Consider the following 22,435-nt stretch of genomic DNA (forward strand, 5'->3'; position numbering starts at 1 on the left):
AGAACACCTTTATTTAACCAGGTAGGCTAGTTGAGAACACCTTTATTTAACCAGGTAGGCTAGTTGAGAACACCTTTATTTAACCAGGTAGGCTAGTTGAGAACACCTTTATTTAACCAGGTAGGCTAGTTGAGAACACCTTTATTTAACCAGGTAGGCTAGTTGAGAACACCTTTATTTAACCAGGTAGGCTAGTTGAGAACACCTTTATTTAACCAGGTAGGCTATTTGAGAACACCTTTATTTAACCAGGTGGGCTAGTTGAGAACACCTTTATTTAACCAGGTAGGCTAGTTGAGAACACCTTTATTTAACCAGGTAGGCTAGTTGAGAACACCTTTATTTAACCAGGTAGGCTAGTTGAGAACACCTTTATTTAACCAGGTAGGCTAGTTGAGAACACCTTTATTTAACCAGGTAGGCTAGTTGAGAACACCTTTATTTAACCAGGTGGGCTAGTTGAGAACACCTTTATTTAACCAGGTGGGCCAGTTGAGAACACCTTTATTTAACCAGGTAGGCTAGTTGAGAACACCTTTATTTAACCAGGTAGGCTAGTTGAGAACACCTTTATTTAACCAGGTAGGCTAGTTGAGAACACCTTTATTTAACCAGGTAGGCTAGTTGAGAACACCTTTATTTAACCAGGTAGGCTAGTTGAGAACACCTTTATTTAACCAGGTAGGCTAGTTGAGAACACCTTTATTTAACCAGGTAGGCTAGTTGAGAACACCTTTATTTAACCAGGTAAGCTAGTTGAGAACACCTTTATTTAACCAGGTAGGCTAGTTGAGAACACCTTTATTTAACCAGGTAGGCTAGTTGAGAACACCTTTATTTAACCAGGTAGGCTAGTTGAGAACACCTTTATTTAACCAGGTAGGCTAGTTGAGAACACCTTTATTTAACCAGGTAGGCTAGTTGAGAACACCTTTATTTAACCAGGTAGGCTAGTTGAGAACACCTTTATTTAACCAGGTAGGCTAGTTGAGAACACCTTTATTTAACCAGGTAGGCTAGTTGAGAACACCTTTATTTAACCAGGTAGGCTAGTTGAGAACACCTTTATTTAACCAGGTAGGCTAGTTGAGAACACCTTTATTTAACCAGGTAGGCTAGTTGAGAACACCTTTATTTAACCAGGTAGGCTAGTTGAGAACACCTTTATTTAACCAGGTAGGCTAGTTGAGAACACCTTTATTTAACCAGGTGGGCTAGTTGAGAACACCTTTATTTAACCAGGTAGGCCAGTTGAGAACACCTTTATTTAACCAGGTAGGCTAGTTGAGAACACCTTTATTTAACCAGGTAGGCTAGTTGAGAACACCTTTATTTAACCAGGTGGGCCAGTTGAGAACACCTTTATTTAACCAGGTAGGCTAGTTGAGAACACCTTTATTTAACCAGGTAGGCTAGTTGAGAACACCTTTATTTAACCAGGTAGGCTAGTTGAGAACACCTTTATTTAACCAGGTAGGCTAGTTGAGAACACCTTTATTTAACCAGGTAGGCTAGTTGAGAACACCTTTATTTAACCAGGTAGGCTAGTTGAGAACACCTTTATTTAACCAGGTAGGCTAGTTGAGAACACCTTTATTTAACCAGGTAGGCTAGTTGAGAACACCTTTATTTAACCAGGTAGGCTAGTTGAGAACAAGTTCTCATTTGCAACTGCGACCTGGCCAAGATAAAGCATAGCAGTGTGAACAGACAACACAGAGTTACACATGGAGTAAACAATTAACAAGTCAATAATACAGTAGAAAAAAGGAGAGTCTATATACATTGTGTGCAAAAGGCATGAGGAGGTAGGCGAATAATTAAAATTTTGCAGATTAACACTGGAGTGATAAATGATCAGATGGTCATGTACAGGTAGAGATATTGAGCTTTACCTAGCATGGACTTGTAGATGACCTGTAGCCAGTGGGTCTGGCGACGAATATGTAGCGAGGGCCAGCCGACTAGAGCTGGCCCTCGTGTCCACTCCAGCTGGGGGACTGTTTACTAATGACTCATCCAATAGTCCCAGACTGTGGAGAAGCTGAGGGACTGTTTACTAATGACTCATCCAATAGTCCCAGACTGTGGAGAAGCTGAGGGACTGTTTACTAATGACTCATCCAATAGTCCCAGACTGTGGAGAAGCTGAGGGACTGTTTATGAATGACTCATCCAATAGTCCCAGACTGTGGAGAAGCTGAGGGACTGTTTATGAATGACTCATCCAATAGTCCCAGACTGTGGAGAAGCTGAGGGACTGTTTATTAATGACTCATCCAATAGTCCCAGACTGTGGAGAAGCTGAGGGACTGTTTACTAATGACTCATCCAATAGTCCCACACAGTGGAGAAGCTGAGGGACTGTTTACTAATGACTCATCCAATAGTCCCACACAGTGGAGAAGCTGAGGGACTGTTTATTAATGACTCATCCAATAGTCCCACACAGTGGAGAAGCTGAGGGACTGTTTACTAATGACTCATCCAATAGTCCCACACAGTGGAGAAGCTGAGGGACTGTTTATTAATGACTCATCCAATAGTCCCAGACTGTGGAGAAGCTGAGGGACTGTTTACTAATGACTCATCCAATAGTCCCAGACTGTGGAGAAGCTGAGGGACTGTTTATTAATGACTCATCCAATAGTCCCAGACTGTGGAGAAGCTGAGGGACTGTTTACTAATGACTCATCCAATAGTCCCAGACTGTGGAGAAGCTGAGGGACTGTTTATGAATGACTCATCCAATAGTCCCACACAGTGGAGAAGCTGAGGGACTGTTTACTAATGACTCATCCAATAGTCCCAGACTGTGGAGAAGCTGAGGGACTGTTTATGAATGACTCATCCAATAGTCCCACACAGTGGAGAAGCTGGGGGATATAACGTAGCAGTTTTAGTTGGCAAACCCAAATGGACAAATTCAATATAAAACAGTATTGGAATCTTTCACAGTATCAGCCAACAGCCATCTGGCCTAACGAAGAGACTGTATCACAGTATCAGCCAACAGCCATCTGGCCTAACGAAGGGACTGTATCACAGTATCAGCCAACAGCCATCTGGCCTAACGAAGGGACTGTATCACAGTATCAGCCAACAGCCATCTGGCCTAACGAAGGGACTGTATCACAGTATCAGCCAACAGCCATCTGGCCTAACGAAGGGACTGTATCACAGTATCAGCCAACAGCCATCTGGCCTAACGAAGGGACTGTATCACAGTATCAGCCAACAGCCATCTGGCCTAACGAAGGGACTGTATCACAGTATCAGCCAACAGCCATCTGGCCTAACGAAGGGACTGTATCACAGTATCAGCCAACAGCCATCTGGCCTAACGAAGGGACTGTATCACAGTATCAGCCAACAGCTATCTGGCCTAACGAAGTTGTGGAAATGCTGTTCTATTCTATAGCTCTGAAACTCACCTGCACAGTGGCTTTTTTCTCTGTCTGGCTGACGTTGCTGGCACATACATGAGGATACCACCTCAGGACGTATGTAGTGGAGTCCTTATAGGTTTCTGGAACACAGAAGGTGGACACAGTGTTATGATGCTATAGACCAAGAGGGCTGAAGAGAAACATATTGACAGTTGAATTGCTAACACTATTAGCACGTCACCAGAGAGCTTTGGCCTTCAACCACACACTCTTCTCCTGTATCCAGGCAACCTCACATCTTTCACCAGATCCATCTCTACATCATCTCCAGGTTGACGACATTGAACCCCAGACGAGCCTCTCTCTCCCTCTCTTTCTCTTTCTACCCCCCTCCCCCCTTCTTCTTTCACCAGATCCATCTCTCCATGAACTCTAGGTTGAACCCCAGATGAACATTCTCTCTCTCTTTCTCTTACTTTCCTTTGCTCTCTATCTCTAACTGTCTGTCTGTCTCTCTGTCTCTGTCTCTCACACACACACACACACACACACACACACACACACACACACACACACACACACACACACACACACACACACACACACACACACACACACACACACACACACACACACACACACACACACACACACACACACACACACACACACACACATATACATCTGCTCCCGGTTATGTTCCCATATTGATGTTATTAAATCTGTCCTCGTGCTCCTCATTCTCTCTCAGGCAGATTTACGGAGCACAACGTCAGCTCCATCGCCATTACCTCGCCAAACACACTATTTTAAGACTTTGCTTACGGAGCACATTTGAAATGTGCTTTGTGAGAAACAGTGTTTATTGGAAACACTCAAAGACGAACAAGCACACAGCAATGTATCTGGCTGTGGACTGTAGTCTGTTGTACAGTGAGGAGAGTCTGGGGTTTCTCTGGCTGTGGACTGTAGTCTGTGGTACAGTGAGGAGAGTCTGGGGTTTCTCTGGCTGGACTGTAGTCTGTTGTACAGTGAGGAGAGTCTGGGGTTTCTCTGGCTGTGGACTGTAGTCTGTTGTACAGTGAGGAGAGTCTGGGGTTTCTCTAGCTGCACTGTAGTCTGTTGTACAGTGTGGAGAGTCTGGGGTTTCTCTGGCTGTGGACTGTAGTCTGTTGTACAGTGGGGTTTCTCTGGCTGGACTGTAGTCTGTTGTACAGTGAGGAGAGTCTGGGGTTTCTCTGGCTGTGGACTGTAGTCTGTTGTACAGTGTGGAGAGTCTGGGGTTTCTCTGGCTGTGGACTGTAGTCTGTTGTACAGTGAGGAGAGTCTGGGGTTTCTCTGGCTGCACTGTAGTCTGTTGTACAGTGAGGAGAGTCTGGGGTTTCTCTGGCTGGACTGTAGTCTGTTGTACAGTGAGGAGAGTCTGGGGTTTCTCTGGCTGTGGACTGTAGTCTGTTGTACAGTGAGGAGAGTCTGGGGTTTCTCTGACTGGACTGTAGTCTGTTGTACAGTGAGGAGAGTCTGGGGTTTCTCTGGCTGTGGACTGTAGTCTGTTGTACAGTGTGGAGAGTCTGGGGTTTCTCTGGCTGTGGACTGTAGTCTGTTGTACAGTGAGGAGAGTCTGGGGTTTCTCTGGCTGGACTGTAGTCTGTTGTACAGTGAGGAGAGTCTGGGGTTTCTCTGGTTGTGGACTGTAGTCTGTTGTACAGTGAGGAGAGTCTGGGGTTTCTCTGGCTGTGGACTGTAGTCTGTTGTACAGTGAGGAGAGTCTGGGGTTTCTCTGGCTGGACTGTAGTCTGTTGTACAGTGAGGAGAGTATGGGGTTTCTCTGGCTGTGGACTGTAGTCTGTTGTACAGTGAGGAGAGTCTGGGGTTTCTCTGGCTGTGGACTGTAGTCTGTTGTACAGTGAGGAGAGTCTGGGGTTTCTCTGGCTGCACTGTAGTCTGTTGTACAGTGAGGAGAGTCTGGGGTTTCTCTGGCTGGACTGTAGTCTGTTGTACAGTGAGGAGAGTCTGGGGTTTCTCTGGTTGTGGACTGTAGTCTGTTGTACAGTGAGGAGAGTCTGGGGTTTCTCTGGCTGGACTGTAGTCTGTTGTACAGTGAGGAGAGTCTGGGGTTTCTCTGGCTGTGGACTGTAGTCTGTTGTACAGTGAGGAGAGTCTGGTGTTTCTCTGGCTGCACTGTAGTCTGTTGTACAGTGAGGATAGTCTGGGGTTTCTCTGGCTGGACTGTAGTCTGTTGTACAGTGAGGAGAGTCTGGGGTTTCTCTGGCTGGACTGTAGTCTGTTGTACAGTGAGGAGAGTCTGGGGTTTCTCTGGCTGGACTGTAGTCTGTTGTACAGTGAGGAGAGTCTGGGGTTTCTCTGGCTGTGGACTGTAGTCTGTTGTACAGTGAGGAGAGTCTGGGGTTTCTCTGGCTGTGGACTGTAGTCTGTTGTACAGTGAGGAGAGTCTGGGGTTTCTCTGGCTGGACTGTAGTCTGTTGTACAGTGAGGAGAGTCTGGGGTTTCTCTGGCTGTGGACTGTAGTCTGTTGTACAGTGAGGAGAGTCTGGGGTTTCTCTGGCTGTGGACTGTAGTCTGTTGTACAGTGAGGAGAGTCTGGGGTTTCTCTGGCTGGACTGTAGTCTGTGGTACAGTGAGGAGAGTCTGGGGTTTCTCTGGCTGTGGACTGTAGTCTGTTGTACAGTGAGGAGAGTCTGGGGTTTCTCTGGCTGCACTGTAGTCTGTTGTACAGTGAGGATAGTCTGGGGTTTCTCTGGCTGGACTGTAGTCTGTTGTACAGTGAGGAGAGTCTGGGGTTTCTCTGGCTGGACTGTAGTCTGTTGTACAGTGAGGAGAGTCTGGGGTTTCTCTGGCTGGACTGTAGTCTGTTGTACAGTGAGGAGAGTCTGGGGTTTCTCTGGCTGTGGACTGTAGTCTGTTGTACAGTGAGGAGAGTCTGGGGTTTCTCTGGCTGTGGACTGTAGTCTGTTGTACAGTGAGGAGAGTCTGGGGTTTCTCTGGCTGGACTGTAGTCTGTTGTACAGTGAGGAGAGTCTGGGGTTTCTCTGGCTGTGGACTGTAGTCTGTTGTACAGTGAGGAGAGTCTGGGGTTTCTCTGGCTGTGGACTGTAGTCTGTTGTACAGTGAGGAGAGTCTGGGGTTTCTCTGGCTGGACTGTAGTCTGTGGTACAGTGAGGAGAGTCTGGGGTTTCTCTGGCTGTGGACTGTAGTCTGTTGTACAGTGAGGAGAGTCTGGGGTTTCTCTGGCTGCACTGTAGTCTGTTGTACAGTGAGGATAGTCTGGGGTTTCTCTGGCTGGACTGTAGTCTGTTGTACAGTGAGGAGAGTCTGGGGTTTCTCTGGCTGGACTGTAGTCTGTTGTACAGTGAGGAGAGTCTGGGGTTTCTCTGGCTGGACTGTAGTCTGTTGTACAGTGAGGAGAGTCTGGGGTTTCTCTGGCTGTGGACTGTAGTCTGTTGTACAGTGAGGAGAGTCTGGGGTTTCTCTGGCTGTGGACTGTAGTCTGTTGTACAGTGAGGAGAGTCTGGGGTTTCTCTGGCTGCACTGTAGTCTGTTGTACAGTGAGGAGAGTCTGGGGTTTCTCTGGCTGGCTCCTCACACCTCTACTGGGAGTCTGTTTACTCAGCTGCTACAGTATGTGGTGTCTCTATTCTAAAGAAACAAATAGTTGTTGTACCAACACATATGACTGTTATATCAAGATATTAGTCTTATATCAACATGACTGTTATATCAACATATGACTGTTATATCAACATATGACTGTTATATCAACATATGACTGTTATAGCAACATATGACTGTTATAGCAACATATGACTGTTATATCAACATTTGACTGTAAAAACAATATATTATTATTATAGCAACATACTGTAGATAGCGTGACGTGACATGGTCAGGTAACCTTCGACGGGGCAGAAGTCTGTGAGTTGTTCTGCTTCTGGATGGCTAGCAACAATGACAACAAACTGCCATATGGGGAATCCTAAATGACCCGCTAGTTTTACGTTGTTCTTGATACCATGTCTTGTTTTGAGGTGTTTTGGCTGATTTCATGTCAATGCTAATATGGCACAACAACATCAAAAAATGCTAGCTAGCTAACCAACAACTGTAACAATGTATTTGAGAGACAACAAGTGCTCATTGTGCAAATTAAATGTATGTTTTCAATAAACATTGGAGACTAAATATAGTTTACATGTTGTCAACAATCTAAGCCAACCTAATTTGTTTTGACCCATGACCCCTGCTTGGGGATTCTTGTGGCTGTATTATCCAACGAGGAGAGGAGGAGTAGAGATGTGATGTCGTGCCCCTTTTTTTTGTGTCTTTCTTTTTGTACAACTTGCCTTGGTGCCGTCTCTTCCAGAAGACCTTAACCTGCAGCTGGTTGTTGTGGTAGTGAGGGGCAGCGGCTTCCAAGCGAAGGTTGTGGGGAGACGAAGGGTTGACCAGGTGAGGGGCAGCAGGGTTGACCAGGTGAGGGGCAGCAGGGTTGACCAGGTGAGGGGCGGAAGGGAGCTCGTTGGAGAACTGACCTTTAGTCTGCTCAGGACCAGGTGGGGCAGGTAAAGATGACAAACCTGAGAGAGAGAGAGAGAGAGAGAGAGAGTACCAGTCAAAAGTTTGGACACACCTACTCACTCAAGGATTTTTTTTAAATTATTTTTACTATTTTCTACATTGTAGAATAATAGTGAAGATATCAAAACTATGAAATAACATATGGAATCATGTAGTAACCAAAAAAGTGTTAAACAAATCAAAATATATTTGAGATTCTTCAAAGTAGCCACCCTTTGCCTTGATGACAGCTTTGCACACTATTGGCATTCTCTCAACCAGATTCACCTGGAATGCTTTCCCAACAGTTATGTTTGAAGTGCTGAGCACTTGATTTAGTTACACATTTCAAATATGTACTGTCCAGAGATATTTTACCCCTGATCTTGATTTTAAAAAAATGACCATATCAGACATATGTTTTTAAAAGACAGTTGTATTTAATTGATAACATTAGTTGAAAACAAATTAAATAATAGGAGTAGGCTACACCATCAACATTTAGTTTTCCATTGATACATGTCAGGTAAATTGCCATAGTAGATTTACTGTGGTAAACGAGGAATTACTTTATTTCAGTTGAAAGGAATGATCGTCAAATAGATAAATCACCCGTAGTCTGTTCATAAAGATAACCCGTAGTCTGTTCATAAAGATCACCCGTAGTCTGTTCATAAAGATCACCCGTAGTCTGTTCATAAAGATCACCCGTAGTCTGTTCATAAAGATCACCCGTAGTCTGTTCATAAAGATCACCCGTAGTCTGTTCATAAAGATCACCCGTAGTCTGTTCATAAAGATCACCCGTAGTCTGTTCATAAAGATCACCCGTAGTCTGTTCATAAAGATCACCCGTAGTCTGTTCATAAAGATAACCCGTAGTCTGTTCATAAAGATCACCCGTAGTCTGTTCATAAAGATCACCCGTAGTCTGTTCATAAAGATCACCCGTAGTCTGTTCATAAAGATCACCCGTAGTCTGTTCATAAAGATCACCCGTAGTCTGTTCATAAAGATCACCCGTAGTCTGTTCATAAAGATCACCCGTAGTCTGTTCATAAAGATCACCCGTAGTCTGTTCATAAAGATCACCCGTAGTCTGTTCATAAAGATCACCCGTAGTCTGTTCATAAAGATCACCCATAGTCTGTTCATAAAGATCACCCGTAGTCTGTTCATAAAGATCACCCGTAGTCTGTTCATAAAGATCACCCATAGTCTGTTCATAAAGATCACCCGTAGTCTGTTCATAAAGATCACCCGTAGTCTGTTCATAAAGCAAGACTAAGTTGTTCCAATGACAATACCAACCAGAGGGCGAAATAGTCTTGGCTGCAATCAAGAATATAAGAACCTCGGCGTCCACATTAGGGAGCGGCAAATCTCTGGCCAATGTTGGTCGCAATTGAGATCAGCTGTGCGAGGTATTTTAGGGCATATCGATGGTTTAACGAGAGATCAGATGGCAATAATCTGTTGGCTTTCGATGGTTACAATTGGTCCGCTGTATTTTCCCCTCTGTCCCCTACTGTACAAGTAAAGAACCATTCCTCAGCACAGAGGGTCAACCGCTTTTCTATAAATATATTTGATGCCTGAACTGCCATTCAAAGAGCCTGACTGCCAGCATAAAGAATAAGGCATGCATATCCATTAAGTAGGATTTTTACAATCGAAGTTGCGTTTTAAAGGCCACACGAGGGAGAAACCAGGTGCTGATAACGAGGGGAACACCCACTGGCATAACACACACCCCGCAAGGAATGGGGGGCCCCCAACTCGCCTCAAAAAATATAAATGCTTTCAAGCCTGGAAGCAAAGGACCACTCCAAAAAAGTGTTTCAAATTCTAATAATTAACAATACTGGATATGAACTGGAAAATGATCTTATGTAGCCCAATGTGACTTTAAATAATATTTATCACAAAACTGTAATTCCTAAAAGATGTTTCCAGAGATTTGGTCAACTCTGTCAGATTTGTCTAAAATCTTAAATGAATCAGGAATGTTTTTATTTGGGGATTTATTTTCCCATATTTTACAAATGTTTGCATTTAATTTGTATTTTTACAGAGCAAAAATATGTCTGTTTTGAGACTCTGTGGTCAACTCCGTCACTGATGGAGTCAATATTGTTTTGTTAATATTCAGCAAAAATATTTTAAGATCTAAGGGATAATGTTTGTTTTAGTATATTAGTATATTAGTATATTTAGTATATTATAGTTATACTGTATAGTATAGTATAGTTATACTGTATAGTATAGTTATACTGTATAGTATAGTATAGTTATACTGTATAGTATAGTATAGTTATACTGTATAGTATAGTTATACTGTATAGTATAGTATAGTTATACTGTATAGTATAGTATTGTTATACTGTATAGTATAGTATAGTTATACTGTATAGTATAGTTATACTGTATAGTATAGTATAGTTATACTGTATAGTATAGTATAGTTATACTGTATAGTATAGTATTGTTATACTGTATAGTATAGTATAGTTATACTGTATAGTATAGTTATACTGTATAGTATAGTATTGTTATACTGTATAGTATAGTATAGTTATACTGTATAGTATAGTATAGTTATACTGTATAGTATAGTATTGTTATACTGTATAGTATAGTATAGTTATACTGTATAGTATAGTTATACTGTATAGTATAGTATAGTTATACTGTATAGTATAGTATTGTTATACTGTATAGTATAGTATAGTTATACTGTATAGTATAGTTATACTGTATAGTATATTATAGTTATACTGTATAGTATAGTATAGTTATACTGTATAGTATAGTTATACTGTATAGTATAGTATAGTTATACTGTATAGTATAGTATAGTTATACTGTATAGTATAGTATTGTTATACTGTATAGTATAGTATAGTTATACTGTATAGTATAGTTATACTGTATAGTATAGTATAGTTATACTGTATAGTATAGTATTGTTATACTGTATAGTATAGTATAGTTATACTGTATAGTATAGTATAGTATGATTATACTGTATAGTGTAGTATAGTTATACTGTATAGTATATTATAGTTATACTGTATAGTATAGTTATACTGTATAGTATAGTATAGTTGTACTGTATAGTATAGTATAGTTATACTGTATAGTATAGTTACACTGTATAGTATAGTATAGTTATACTGTATAGTATAGTATAGTTACACTGTATAGGATAGTATAGTTATACTGTATAGTATAGTATAGTTATACTGTATAGTATAGTATAGTATAGTATAGTTATACTGTATAGTATAGTTATACTGTATAGTATAGTATAGTATAGTTATACTGTATAGTATAGTATATTTATACTGTATAGTATAGTTATAATACTGCATATTTTGGGGGGTTAAGCCCAGACTTTGCCTTGGGGCCCCATGAAACTGAGCTACACCACTGGAACACCAGGTGCTGATAAAAAAATGAATGAAAAAAGTCAAGACGTATAAAGAATAAGCTGATTTACAGGAAAAATGATACTAATTGGGCCATAGGAAAATACCATGCATGTTTTAGTGACTTTATTAAAAATGGATTGGGCTCGCAGTATAACTAAGCCTGCCATTAAGAGTCTATGTAGGACTGACCAACGTCAACAGGAAGCTGTGGGGGTTCCACCAAAGCCCCCATTGTGTGTGTGTGTGTGTGTGTGTGTGTGTGTGTGTGTGTGTGTGTGTGTGTGTGTGTGTGTGTGTGTGTGTGTGTGTGTGTGAGAGAGAGAGAGTCTGAAAATGCTTTTGCCAGTATTGTGGGGAAGATTTATGTAATCTAATAAAGGACAGAAACCACCACTGGAAAGAAAACACAGAATGTGGCGGATACTGGTGTGTGTGTGTGTGTGTGTGTGTGTGTGTGTGTGTGTGTGTGTGTGTGTGTGTGTGTGTGTGTGCACCCACCTAAAAGGTCAGGTTAAAGGTTAAATGGTACTCTCTGGGAGGGATCCCCAGGGCCCTCTCCAACCGTTGGGATGTCGATAAGCTCTGATCAACAGGACTGATACAAGCCAGGCCCTGGCTTCTGAGGGAAAGGGTCATGTCTTTCAGCCAGGCCCTGGCTTCTGAGGGATAGGGTCATGTCTTTCAGCCAGGCCCTGGCTTCTGAGGGATAGGGTCATGTCTTTCAGCCTGGCCCCAGAGGGAAGTAGCCAGGCCAGGATAATGTCTTTCAGCCTGGCCCCAGAGGGAAGTAGCCAGGTCAGGATAATGTCTTTCAGCCTGGCCCCAGAGGGAAGTAGCCAGGTCAGGATAATGTCTTTCAGCCTGGCCCCCAGAGGGAAGTAGCCAGGTCAGGATAATGTCTTTCAGCCTGGCCCACAGAGGGAAGTAGCCAGGTCAGGATAATGTCTTTCAGCCTGGCCCCCAGAGGGAAGTAGCCAGGTCAGGATAATGTCTTTCAGCCTGGCCCACAGAGGGAAGTAGCCAGGTCAAGATAATGTCTTTCAGCCTGGCCCACAGAGGGAAGTAGCCAGGTAAAGATAATGTCTTTCAGCCTGGCCCACAGAGGGAAGTAGCCAGGTCAGGATAATGTCTTTCAGCCTGGCCCACAGAATGAAGTAGCCAGGTCAGGATAATGTCTTTCAGCCTGGCCCACAGAGGGAAGTAGCCAGGTCAGGATAATGTCTTTCAGCCTGGCCCACAGAGGGAAGTAGCCAGGTCAGGATAATGTCTTTCAGCCTGGCCCCCAGAGGGAAGTAGCCAGGTCAGGATAATGTCTTTCAGCCTGGCCCCCAGAGGGAATTAGCCAGGTCAGGATAATGTCTTTCAGCCTGGCCCCAGAGGGAAGTAGCCAGGTCAGGATAATGTCTTTCAGCCTGGCCCACAGAGGGAAGTAGCCTGGTCAGGATAATGTCTTTCAACCTGGCCCCCAGAGGGAAGTAGCCAAGTCAGGATAATGTATTTCAGCCTGGCCCCCAGAGGGAAATAGCCAAGTCAGGATAATGTCTTTCAACCTGGCCCCCAGAGGGAAGTAGCCAAGTCAGGATAATGTCTTTCAGCCTGGCCCCCAGAGGGAAGTAGCCAGGTCAGGATAATGTCTTTCAACCTGGCCCCCAGAGGGAAATAGCCAAGTCAGGATAATGTCTTTCAGCCTGCCCCCAGATGGAGGCAGCCAGGTCAGGCATAGCAGCAGGAAGATGGGAACATTTTGGGGGGTGGGGGCCCTATCATACCATGTAAAGGAACAACCTCTTAATAAAAAAAAATATAGAGTGTATATCATAAAATGCAACCAACTGGATTTATGTCAACTCGGTCAGACACATTGTCCAACGGAGAAAGGGGATGCCTAGTCAGGTGCACGACAGCATGCATTCAACCGAAATGTGCCTTCCACATGAGTGGTAAAGGTTAATAGTTCACCTGTAGTTTGAGAGGTAAAGTTGAATAGTTTACCTGTAATTTGAGCGGTAAAGCCGAGTAGTTTACCTGTATTTTGAGAGGTAAAGGCGAGTAGTTTACCTGTAGTTTTTGTGGTAAAGGTGAGCTGGGCACGGCCACTCTTCAGGCGTTTCTGTCCCCAGTAGGAGATGGCCTGGACCTGGATCAGGTAAGAGGTACCTGGCAGCAGACCTTGGAGATCCATCTCACACACAGCCTGACAGAGACACAGATAAAACACACACACAACATGGTCATTACAGTCACAGCACCATAGAAATCCAATTCAGTTCAAATAAGGAAATCAGTCAATTGAAATACATTTTTTTAGGCCTTATGGATTTCACATGACTGGGAATACAGACATGCATCTGTTGGTCACAGACACCTTAAAAAAAAGGGGTGTGTGGATCAGAAAACCAGTCAGTATCTGCTGTGACCATTTACCTCATGCAGCACGACACATCTCCTTCACATAGAGTCCTTCACAATCAGGCTGTTGATTGTATCCTGTGGAATGTTGTCCCACTCCTCTTCAATGGCTGTGAGACATAGCTGGATATTGGTGGCAACTGGAACACGCTGTCGCACACGTCGATCCAGAGCATCCCAAACATGCTCAATGGGTGATATGTCTGGTGAGTATGCAGGCCATGGAAGAACTGGGACATTTTCAGCTTCCAGGAATTGTGTACAGATCCTTGTGACATGGGGCTGTGCATTATCATGCTGAAACATGAGGTGATGGCGGTGGATGTATGGCACGACAATGGGTCTCAGGATCATGTCAGAGTATCTCTGTGCATTTAAACTGCCTTTGATAGAATGCAATTGTGTTCCTTGTCCATAGCTTATGCCTGCCCATAACATAACCCCACCACCACCATGGGGCACTCTGTTCACAACGTTGACATCAGCAACCGCTCGCCCACACGACGCCATACACGTTGTCTGCCATCTGCCTGGTACAGTTAAAACCGGGATTCATCCGGGAAGTGCGTGCCAGTGGCCATTGAAGGTGAGCCAAACTGCAGTCAGGTCGAGACCCTGGTGAGGACGACGGGCACGCAGATGAGCTTCCCTGAGACGGTTTCTGACAGTTTGTGCAGAAATTCTTCGGTTGTGCAAACCCACTGTTTCATCAGCTGTCCGGGTGACTGGTCTCAGACGATCCAGCATGTGAAGAAGCCGGATGTGGAGGTCCTGGGCTGGCTTGGTTACACCTGGTCTGTGGTTGTGAGGCCGGTTGGAAGTACAGTCAAATTCTCTAAATGTTGTTGGAGGTGGCTTATGGTAGAGAAATGAACATTCAATTCTCTGGCAAAAGCTCAGGTAAACATTCCTGCAGTCGGCATGCCAATTGCATGCTCCCACAAAACTTGAGACATCTGTGACATTGTGTTGTCCCAAACCTGCACATTTTAGTGGCCTTTTATTGTCCCCAGCACAAGATGCACCTGTGTAATGATCATGCTGTTTAATCAGCTTCTTGATATGCCACACCTGTCAGGTGGATGGATTATCTTGGCAAAGGAGGAATGCTCACTAACAGGGATGTATAAACAAAATCGTGCACAACATTTTTGAGAAATATGCTTTTTTGTGCACACAGAACATTTCTGGGATCTTTTATTTCAGGTCATGAAACATGGGAACAACACGTTACATGTTACATGGGACCAACACGTTACATGTTACATGGGAACAACACGTTACATGGGACCAACACGTTACATGTTACATGGGAGCAACACGTTACATGGGAGCAACACGTTACATGTTACATGGGAGCAACACGTTACATGTTACATGGGAGCAACACGTTACATGTTACATGGGAGCAACACGTTACATGTTACATGGGACCAACACGTTACATGTTACATGGGAGCAACACGTTACATGTTACATGGGAACAACACGTTACATGTTACATGGGAACAACACGTTACATGTTACATGGGAGCAACACGTTACATGTTGCGTTCACATACTGAACAAAATGATAAACGCAACATGTAAAGTGTTGGTTCCATGAGATGAACAGACATGAACAGAGCCATTCAAGGCTGTCATCTTTTCAAACTAATTCTTCCCCATAAACTCACGTCTAGCCAAAGCACTGATGACACAAAGCCTACATCAATCTAAAGAACATGCATCTAAAGGCCATGAATCTAAAGGACATGAAGGCCATGAATCTAAAGGACAAAGGCCATGAATCTAAAGGCCATGAATCTAAAGGCCATGAATCTAAAGCCATGAATCTAAAGGCCATGAATCTGAAGGCCATGAATCTGAAGGCCATGAATCTAAAGGCCATGAATCTAAAGGCCATGAATCTAAAGGCCATGAATCTAAAGGCCATGAATCTAAAGGCCATGAAGGCCATGAATCTAAAGGCCATGAATCTAAAAGCCATGAATCTAAAGGCCATGAATCTAAAGGCCATGAAGGCCATGAATCTAAAGGCCATGAATCTAAAGGCCATGAATCTAAAGGCCATGAATCTAAAGGCCATGAATCTAAAGGCCATGAATCTAAAGCCATGAATCTAAAGGCCTTGAATCTAAAGGCCATGAATCTAAAAGCCATGAATCTAAAGGCCATGAAGGCCATGAATCTAAAGGCCATGAATCTAAAGGCCATGAATCTAAAGGCCATGAATCTAAAGGCCATGAATCTAAAAGCCATGAATCTAAAGGCCATGAATCTAAAGGACATGAATCTAAAGGCCATGAAGGCCATGAATCTAAAGGCCATGAATCTAAAGGCCATGAATCTAAAAGCCATTAATCTAAAGGCCATGAATCTAAAGGCCATGAATCTAAAGGCCATGAATCTAAAGGCCATGAATCTAAAGGCCATGAATCTAAAAGCCATGAATCTAAAGGCCATGAATCTAAAGGCCATGAATCTAAAGGCCATGATAAAGGCCATGAAGGCCATGAATCTAAAGGCCATGAATCTAAAGGCCATGAATCTAAAGGCCATGAATCTAAAGGCCATGAATCTAAAGCCATGAATCTAAAGGCCATGAATCTGAAGGCCATGAATCTGAAGGCCATGAATCTAAAGCCATGAATCTGAAGGCCATGAATCTAAAGGCCATGAAGGCCATGAATCTAAAGGCCATGAATCTAAAGGCCATGAATCTAAAGGCCATGAATCTAAAGGCCATGAATCTAAAGGCCATGAATCTAAAGCCATGAATCTAAAGGACATGAATCTAAAGGACATGAATCTAAAGGACATGAATCTAAAGGCCATGACGGCCATGAATCTAAAGGCCATGAATCTAAAGGCCATGAATCTAAAGGCCATGAAGGCCATGAATCTAAAGGCCATGAAGGCCATGAATCTAAAGGCCATGAATCTAAAGCCCATGAATCTAAAGGACATGAATCTAAAGGACATGAATCTAAAGGCCATGAATCTAAAGGCCATGAATCTAAAGGCCATGAATCTAAAGCCATGAATCTAAAGGCCATGAATCTAAAAGCCATGAATCTAAAGGCCATGAATCTAAAGGCCATGAATCTAAAGGCCATGAATCTAAAGGCCATGAATCTAAAGGCCATGAATCTAAAGCCATGAATCTAAAGGCCATGAATCTAAAGGCCATGAATCTAAAGGCCATTAATCTAAAGGCCATGAATCTAAAGGCCATGAATCTAAAGGCCATGAATCTAAAGGCCATGAATCTAAAAGCCATGAATCTAAAGGCCATGAATCTAAAGGCCATGATAAAGGCCATGAATCTAAAGGCCATGAATCTAAAGGCCATGAATCTAAAGGCCATGAATCTAAAAGCCATGAATCTAAAGGCCATGAATCTAAAGGCCATGAATCTAAAGGCCATGAATCTAAAAGCCATGGATCTAAAGGCCATGAATCTAAAGGCCATGAATCTAAAGGCCATGAATCTAAAGGCCATGAATCTAAAGGCCATGAATCTAAAGCCATGAATCTAAAGGCCATGAATCTGAAGGCCATGAATCTAAAGCCATGAATCTAAAGGCCATGAATCTAAAGGCCATGAATCTAAAGGTCATGAATCTAAAGCCATGAATCTAAAGGCCATGAATCTAAAGGCCATGAAGGCCATGAATCTAAAGGCCATGAATCTAAAGGCCATGAATCTAAAGGCCATGAATCTAAATGCCATGAATCTAAACGCCATGAATCTAAAGGCCATGAATCTAAAGGCCATGAATCTAAAGGCCATGAATCTAAAGGCCATGAATCTAAAGGCCATGAATCTAAAGGCCATGAATCTAAAGGCCATGAAGGCCATGAATTGTTCTTAGAAAGCACAGGTACATGTTACTATAACAGTAACGTTATGTGAATAACCTTACGGTGGTGGAACCCTATTCAGTCAGCTCATATACCATGGATGATGAAAAGGATGGAAGTTGTTTAACAGACTGTGACTGTGACTGGAACCAATGGTAGGTCTCCATTCTGGAACCAATGGTAGGTCTCCATTCGACACAGTTCCAAAGCGATGCCAGTCTTTTATGTGCCCAGTCTGACTGATGAAGGTTAGCCAGGTATGGAACAACGGATGTCAGTTGAGAATAACCTTTACAAAGGGTCAGGTAAACTCTGTCTGCTTTTCACGACAGGCATCTTTTATCAAGAGAGGGACATCCATCATTCATCGTCTGTGGACTGTTTTTGGCCCGTTTTAAAATGATTCAGACATACTACCGCTCTGAGTGACCGCTAGAAGAGATCTTTGACTCTATCATCCTGATTGATCATCTCCACACGCACACGCACACACACACACACACACACACACACACACACACACACACACACACACACACACACACACACACACACACACACACACACACACACACACACAGAGAGAGAGAGAGAGCTGTTTTCCATTATGTGTTTTGAGTGACAGCACATCAACATAAGGTTTAAAGTGTTCCTGACTGCTCATTTACCCTGCTTCATAGGTAGACACAACATGATAGATAGACAGGTAACAAGAGATACTAATGCAACACTGAGAATTAAACGTGTCTTTCTTTTATGTTTCCCTTCTGTGTACGGTCAAAGTGGGGTTGAGTATTTCCATAGCCCTGTCACAGGAGGTTGGTGGCACCTTAGTTGGGGAGGACGGGCTCATGGGAAAGGCTGGAGCGGAATCGCTGGAATGGTATCAAACACATGGTTTCTATGTGTCACATGGTTTCTATGGTTTCCATGGTTTCTATGGTTTCCATGGTTTCTGTGTCACATGGTTTCTATGGTTTCCATGGTTTCTATGTGTCACATGGTTTCTATGTGTCACATGGTTTCTATGTGTCACATGGTTTCTATGTGTCACATGGTTTCTGTGTCACATGGTTTCTATGTGTCACATGGTTTCTATGTGTCACATGGTTTCTATGTGTCACATGGTTTCTACGTGTCACATGGTTTCTACGTGTCACATGGTTTCTACGTGTCACATGGTTTCTATGTGTCACAGGGTTTCTGTGTCACATGGTTTCTATGTGTCACATGGTTTCTATATGTCACATAGTTTCTATGTGTCACATGGTTTCTATGTGTCACATGGTTTCTACGTGTCACATGGTTTCTACGTGTCACATGGTTTCTATGTGTCACATGGTTTCTATGTGTCACAGGGTTTCTGTGTCACATGGTTTCTATGTGTCACATGGTTTCTATATGTCACATGGTTTCTATATGTCACATGGTTTCTATGTGTCACATGGTTTCTATGTGTCACATGGTTTCTATGTGTCACATGGTTTCTATGTGTCACATGGTTTCTGTGTCACATGGTTTCTATGTGTCACATGGTTTCTATATGTCACATGGTTTCTATGTGTCACATGGTTTCTGTGTCACATGGTTTCTATGTGTCACAAGGTTTCTATGTGTCACATGGTTTCTATGTGTCACATGGCTTCCATGGTTTCCATGGTTTCTATGTGTTTGATGCCATTCCATTTGCTCTGTTCCAGACATTATTATGAGCCGTCCTCCCCTCAGCAGAAGCCTATGTATAGCCAAAACATACACTACTACTGCCGTGTGTGTGTGTGTTCACGTGTGCTCTTGTGTGCGTGGAAAGATGCAGGGGGATTGTGATTCGTGTTGGTCTGTAATACTACAGCTGTGGACATGTTCTGATCTGTCTTTACTAGAAGATGTCTACCTCTACAACAGAGTCTGATCTGTCTTTACTAGAAGATGTCTACCTCTACAACAGAGTCTGTAATACTACAGCCATAGACATGTTCTGATCTGTCTTTACTAGAAGATGTCTACCTCTACAACAGAGTCTGATCTGTCTTTACTAGAAAATGTCTACCTCTACAACAGAGTCTGTAATACTACAGCCATAGACATGATCTGATCTGCATTACTAGAAGATGTCTACCTCTACAACAGAAAACAAGAGGAGAAAGACAGGGTGGAGGGAATCTGCTTGGCACTGCTATAAACAGCCTGATCAACAGTATATAAGTGGGCCTACAGTGTGAGAGGGATGAGGTGTATGACTAACTATGTGAAGGAAAAGTGGTGGGGTGGGGGGTGTGTTCCTATCAATATGGGGGTGGTGTGTTCCTATCAATATGGGAGGGTGGTGTGTTCCTATCAATATGGGAGGGTGGTGTGTTCCTATCAATATGGGAGGGTGGTGTGTTCCTATCAATATGGGGTGGTGGTGTGTTCCTATCAATATGGGGAGGGTGGTGTGTTCCTATCAATATGGGGGGTGGTGTGTTCCTATCAATATGGGGGTGATGTGTTCCTATCAATATGGGGGTGATGTGTTCCTATCAATATGGGGGGTGGTGTGTTCCTGTCAATATGGGGGTGATGTGTTCCTATCAATATGGGGGTGGTGTGTTCCTATCAATATGGGGGGTGGTGTGTTCCTATCAATATGGGGGTGATGTGTTCCTATCAATATGGGGGTGGGGGGTGATGTGTTCCTATCAATAGGGGGGTGTTCCTATCAATATGGGGGTGTTGTGTTCCTATCAATATGGGGGGTGATGTGTTCCTATCAATATGGGGGGGGTGATGTGTTCCTATCAATATGGGGGGTGTGTTCCTATCAATATGGGGGTGGTGTGTTCCTATCAATATGGGGGTGATGTGTTCCTATCAATATGGGGGTGATGTGTTCCTATCAATATGGGGGTGATGTGTTCCTATCAATATGGGGGTGAAGTGTTCCTATCAATATGGGGGTGGTGTGTTCCTATCAATATGGGGGTGGTGTGTTCCTATCAATATGGGGGTGGTGTGTTCCTATCAATATGGGGGTGATGTGTTCCTATCAATATGGGGGTGGTGTGTTCCTATCAATATGGGGTGGTGTGTTCCTATCAACATGGGGGGCGTGTTCCTATCAATATGGGGTGTTCCTATCAATTGGGGGGGTGTTCCTATCAATATGGGGGTGGTGTGTTCCTATCAATATGGGGGTGATGTGTTCCTATCAATATGGGGGGGGTGTTCCTATCAATATGGGGGAGATATATTCCTATCAATATGGGGGGTGTTCCTATCAATATGGTGGGGGGTGATGTGTTCCTATCAATATGGGGGGGTGTTCCTATCAATATGGTGGGGGGTGATGTGTTCCTATCAATATGGGGGTGTTCCTATCAATATGGGGGTGGTGTGTTCCTATCAATATGGGGGTGGTGTGTTCCTATCAATATGGTGGGGGGTGATGTGTTCCTATCAATATGGGGGGTGTTCCTATCAATATGGGGGAGGGGGTGTTCCTACCAATATGGGAGGGTGGTGTGTTCCTACCAATATGGGAGGGTGGTGTGTTCCTATCAATATGGGGGTGGTGTGTTCCTATCAATATGGGTGTGTGTGTTCCTATCAATATGGGTGTGTGTGTGTGTTCCTATCAATATGGGGGGTGTTCCTATCAATATGGGAGGGTGGTGTGTTCCTATCAATATGGGGGGTGTTGTGTTCCTGTCAATATGGGGGGTGGTGTGTTCCTATCAAATGGGGGAGGGTGATGCGTTCCTATCAATATGGTGGGGGGGTGATGTGTTCCTATCAATATGGGGGGGGTGTTCCTATCAATATGGGGGTGATGTGTTCCTATCAATATGGGGGTGGTGTGTTCCTATCAATATGGGAGGGTGGTGTGTTCCTATCAATATGGGGGGTGATGTGTTCCTATCAATATGGGGGGGGTGTTCCTATCAATATGGGGGTGATGTGTTCCTATCAATATGGGGGTGGTGTGTTCCTATCAATATGGGAGGGTGGTGTGTTCCTATCAATATGGGGGTGGTGTGTTCCTATCAATATGGGGGGTGTTCCTGTCAATATGGGGTGGTGGTGTGTTCCTATCAATATGAGGGGGTGATGTGTTCCTATCAATATGGGGGTGATGTGTTCCTATCAATATGGGGGTGGTGGTGTGTTCCTATCAATATGGGGGTGGTGTGTTCCTATCAATATGGGGGTGATGTGTTCCTATCAATATGGGGGTGGTGGTGTGTTCCTATCAAATGGGAGGAGGGTGATGTGTTCCTATCGATATGGGGGTGGTGTGTTCCTATCAATATGGGGGGGGGGTGTTCCTATCAATATGGGGGGTGGTGTGTTCCTATCAATATGGGGGGTGATGTGTTCCTATCAATATGGGGGGTGGTGTGTTCCTATCAATATGGGGAGTGATGTGTTCCTATCAATATGGGAGGGTGGTGTGTTCCTATCAATATGGGGGGTGTTCCTATCAATATGGGGGGTGATGTGTTCCTATCAATATGGGAGGGTGGTGTGTTCCTATCAATATGGGGGGTGATGTGTTCCTATCAATATGGGGAGGGTGGTGTGTTCCTATCAATATGGGGGGTGTTGTGTTCCTATCAATATGGGGGGGGTGGTGTGTTCCTATCAATATGGGGGGGTGGTGTGTTCCTATCGATATGGGAGGGTGGTGTGTTCCTATCAATATGGGGAGGGTGGTGTGTTCCTATCAATATGGGAGGGTGGTGTGTTCCTATCAATATGGGGAGGGTGGTGTGTTCCTAT

General features: G+C 43.7%; 1 protein-coding gene across 1 annotated transcript in view; it reads right to left on the reverse strand.

Moving 5' to 3' along the window:
- anos1b (anosmin 1b) overlaps positions 1-22,435 on the reverse strand; it is a 186,750-nt gene that overhangs the window by 7,569 nt on the left and 156,746 nt on the right. The window contains exons 8-10 of the mRNA XM_065009282.1: positions 13,457-13,592; positions 7,751-7,984; positions 3,435-3,529 (exon numbers count right to left, since the gene is read on the reverse strand). Of these exons, the coding sequence (XP_064865354.1) occupies positions 3,435-3,529; positions 7,751-7,984; positions 13,457-13,592 (465 nt within the window). The remainder of the gene's footprint in view (positions 1-3,434; positions 3,530-7,750; positions 7,985-13,456; positions 13,593-22,435) is intronic.

Source organism: Oncorhynchus nerka, linkage group LG24 (genome assembly GCF_034236695.1).
Source record: "Oncorhynchus nerka isolate Pitt River linkage group LG24, Oner_Uvic_2.0, whole genome shotgun sequence".
Taxonomy (NCBI): Eukaryota; Metazoa; Chordata; class Actinopteri; order Salmoniformes; family Salmonidae; genus Oncorhynchus; species Oncorhynchus nerka.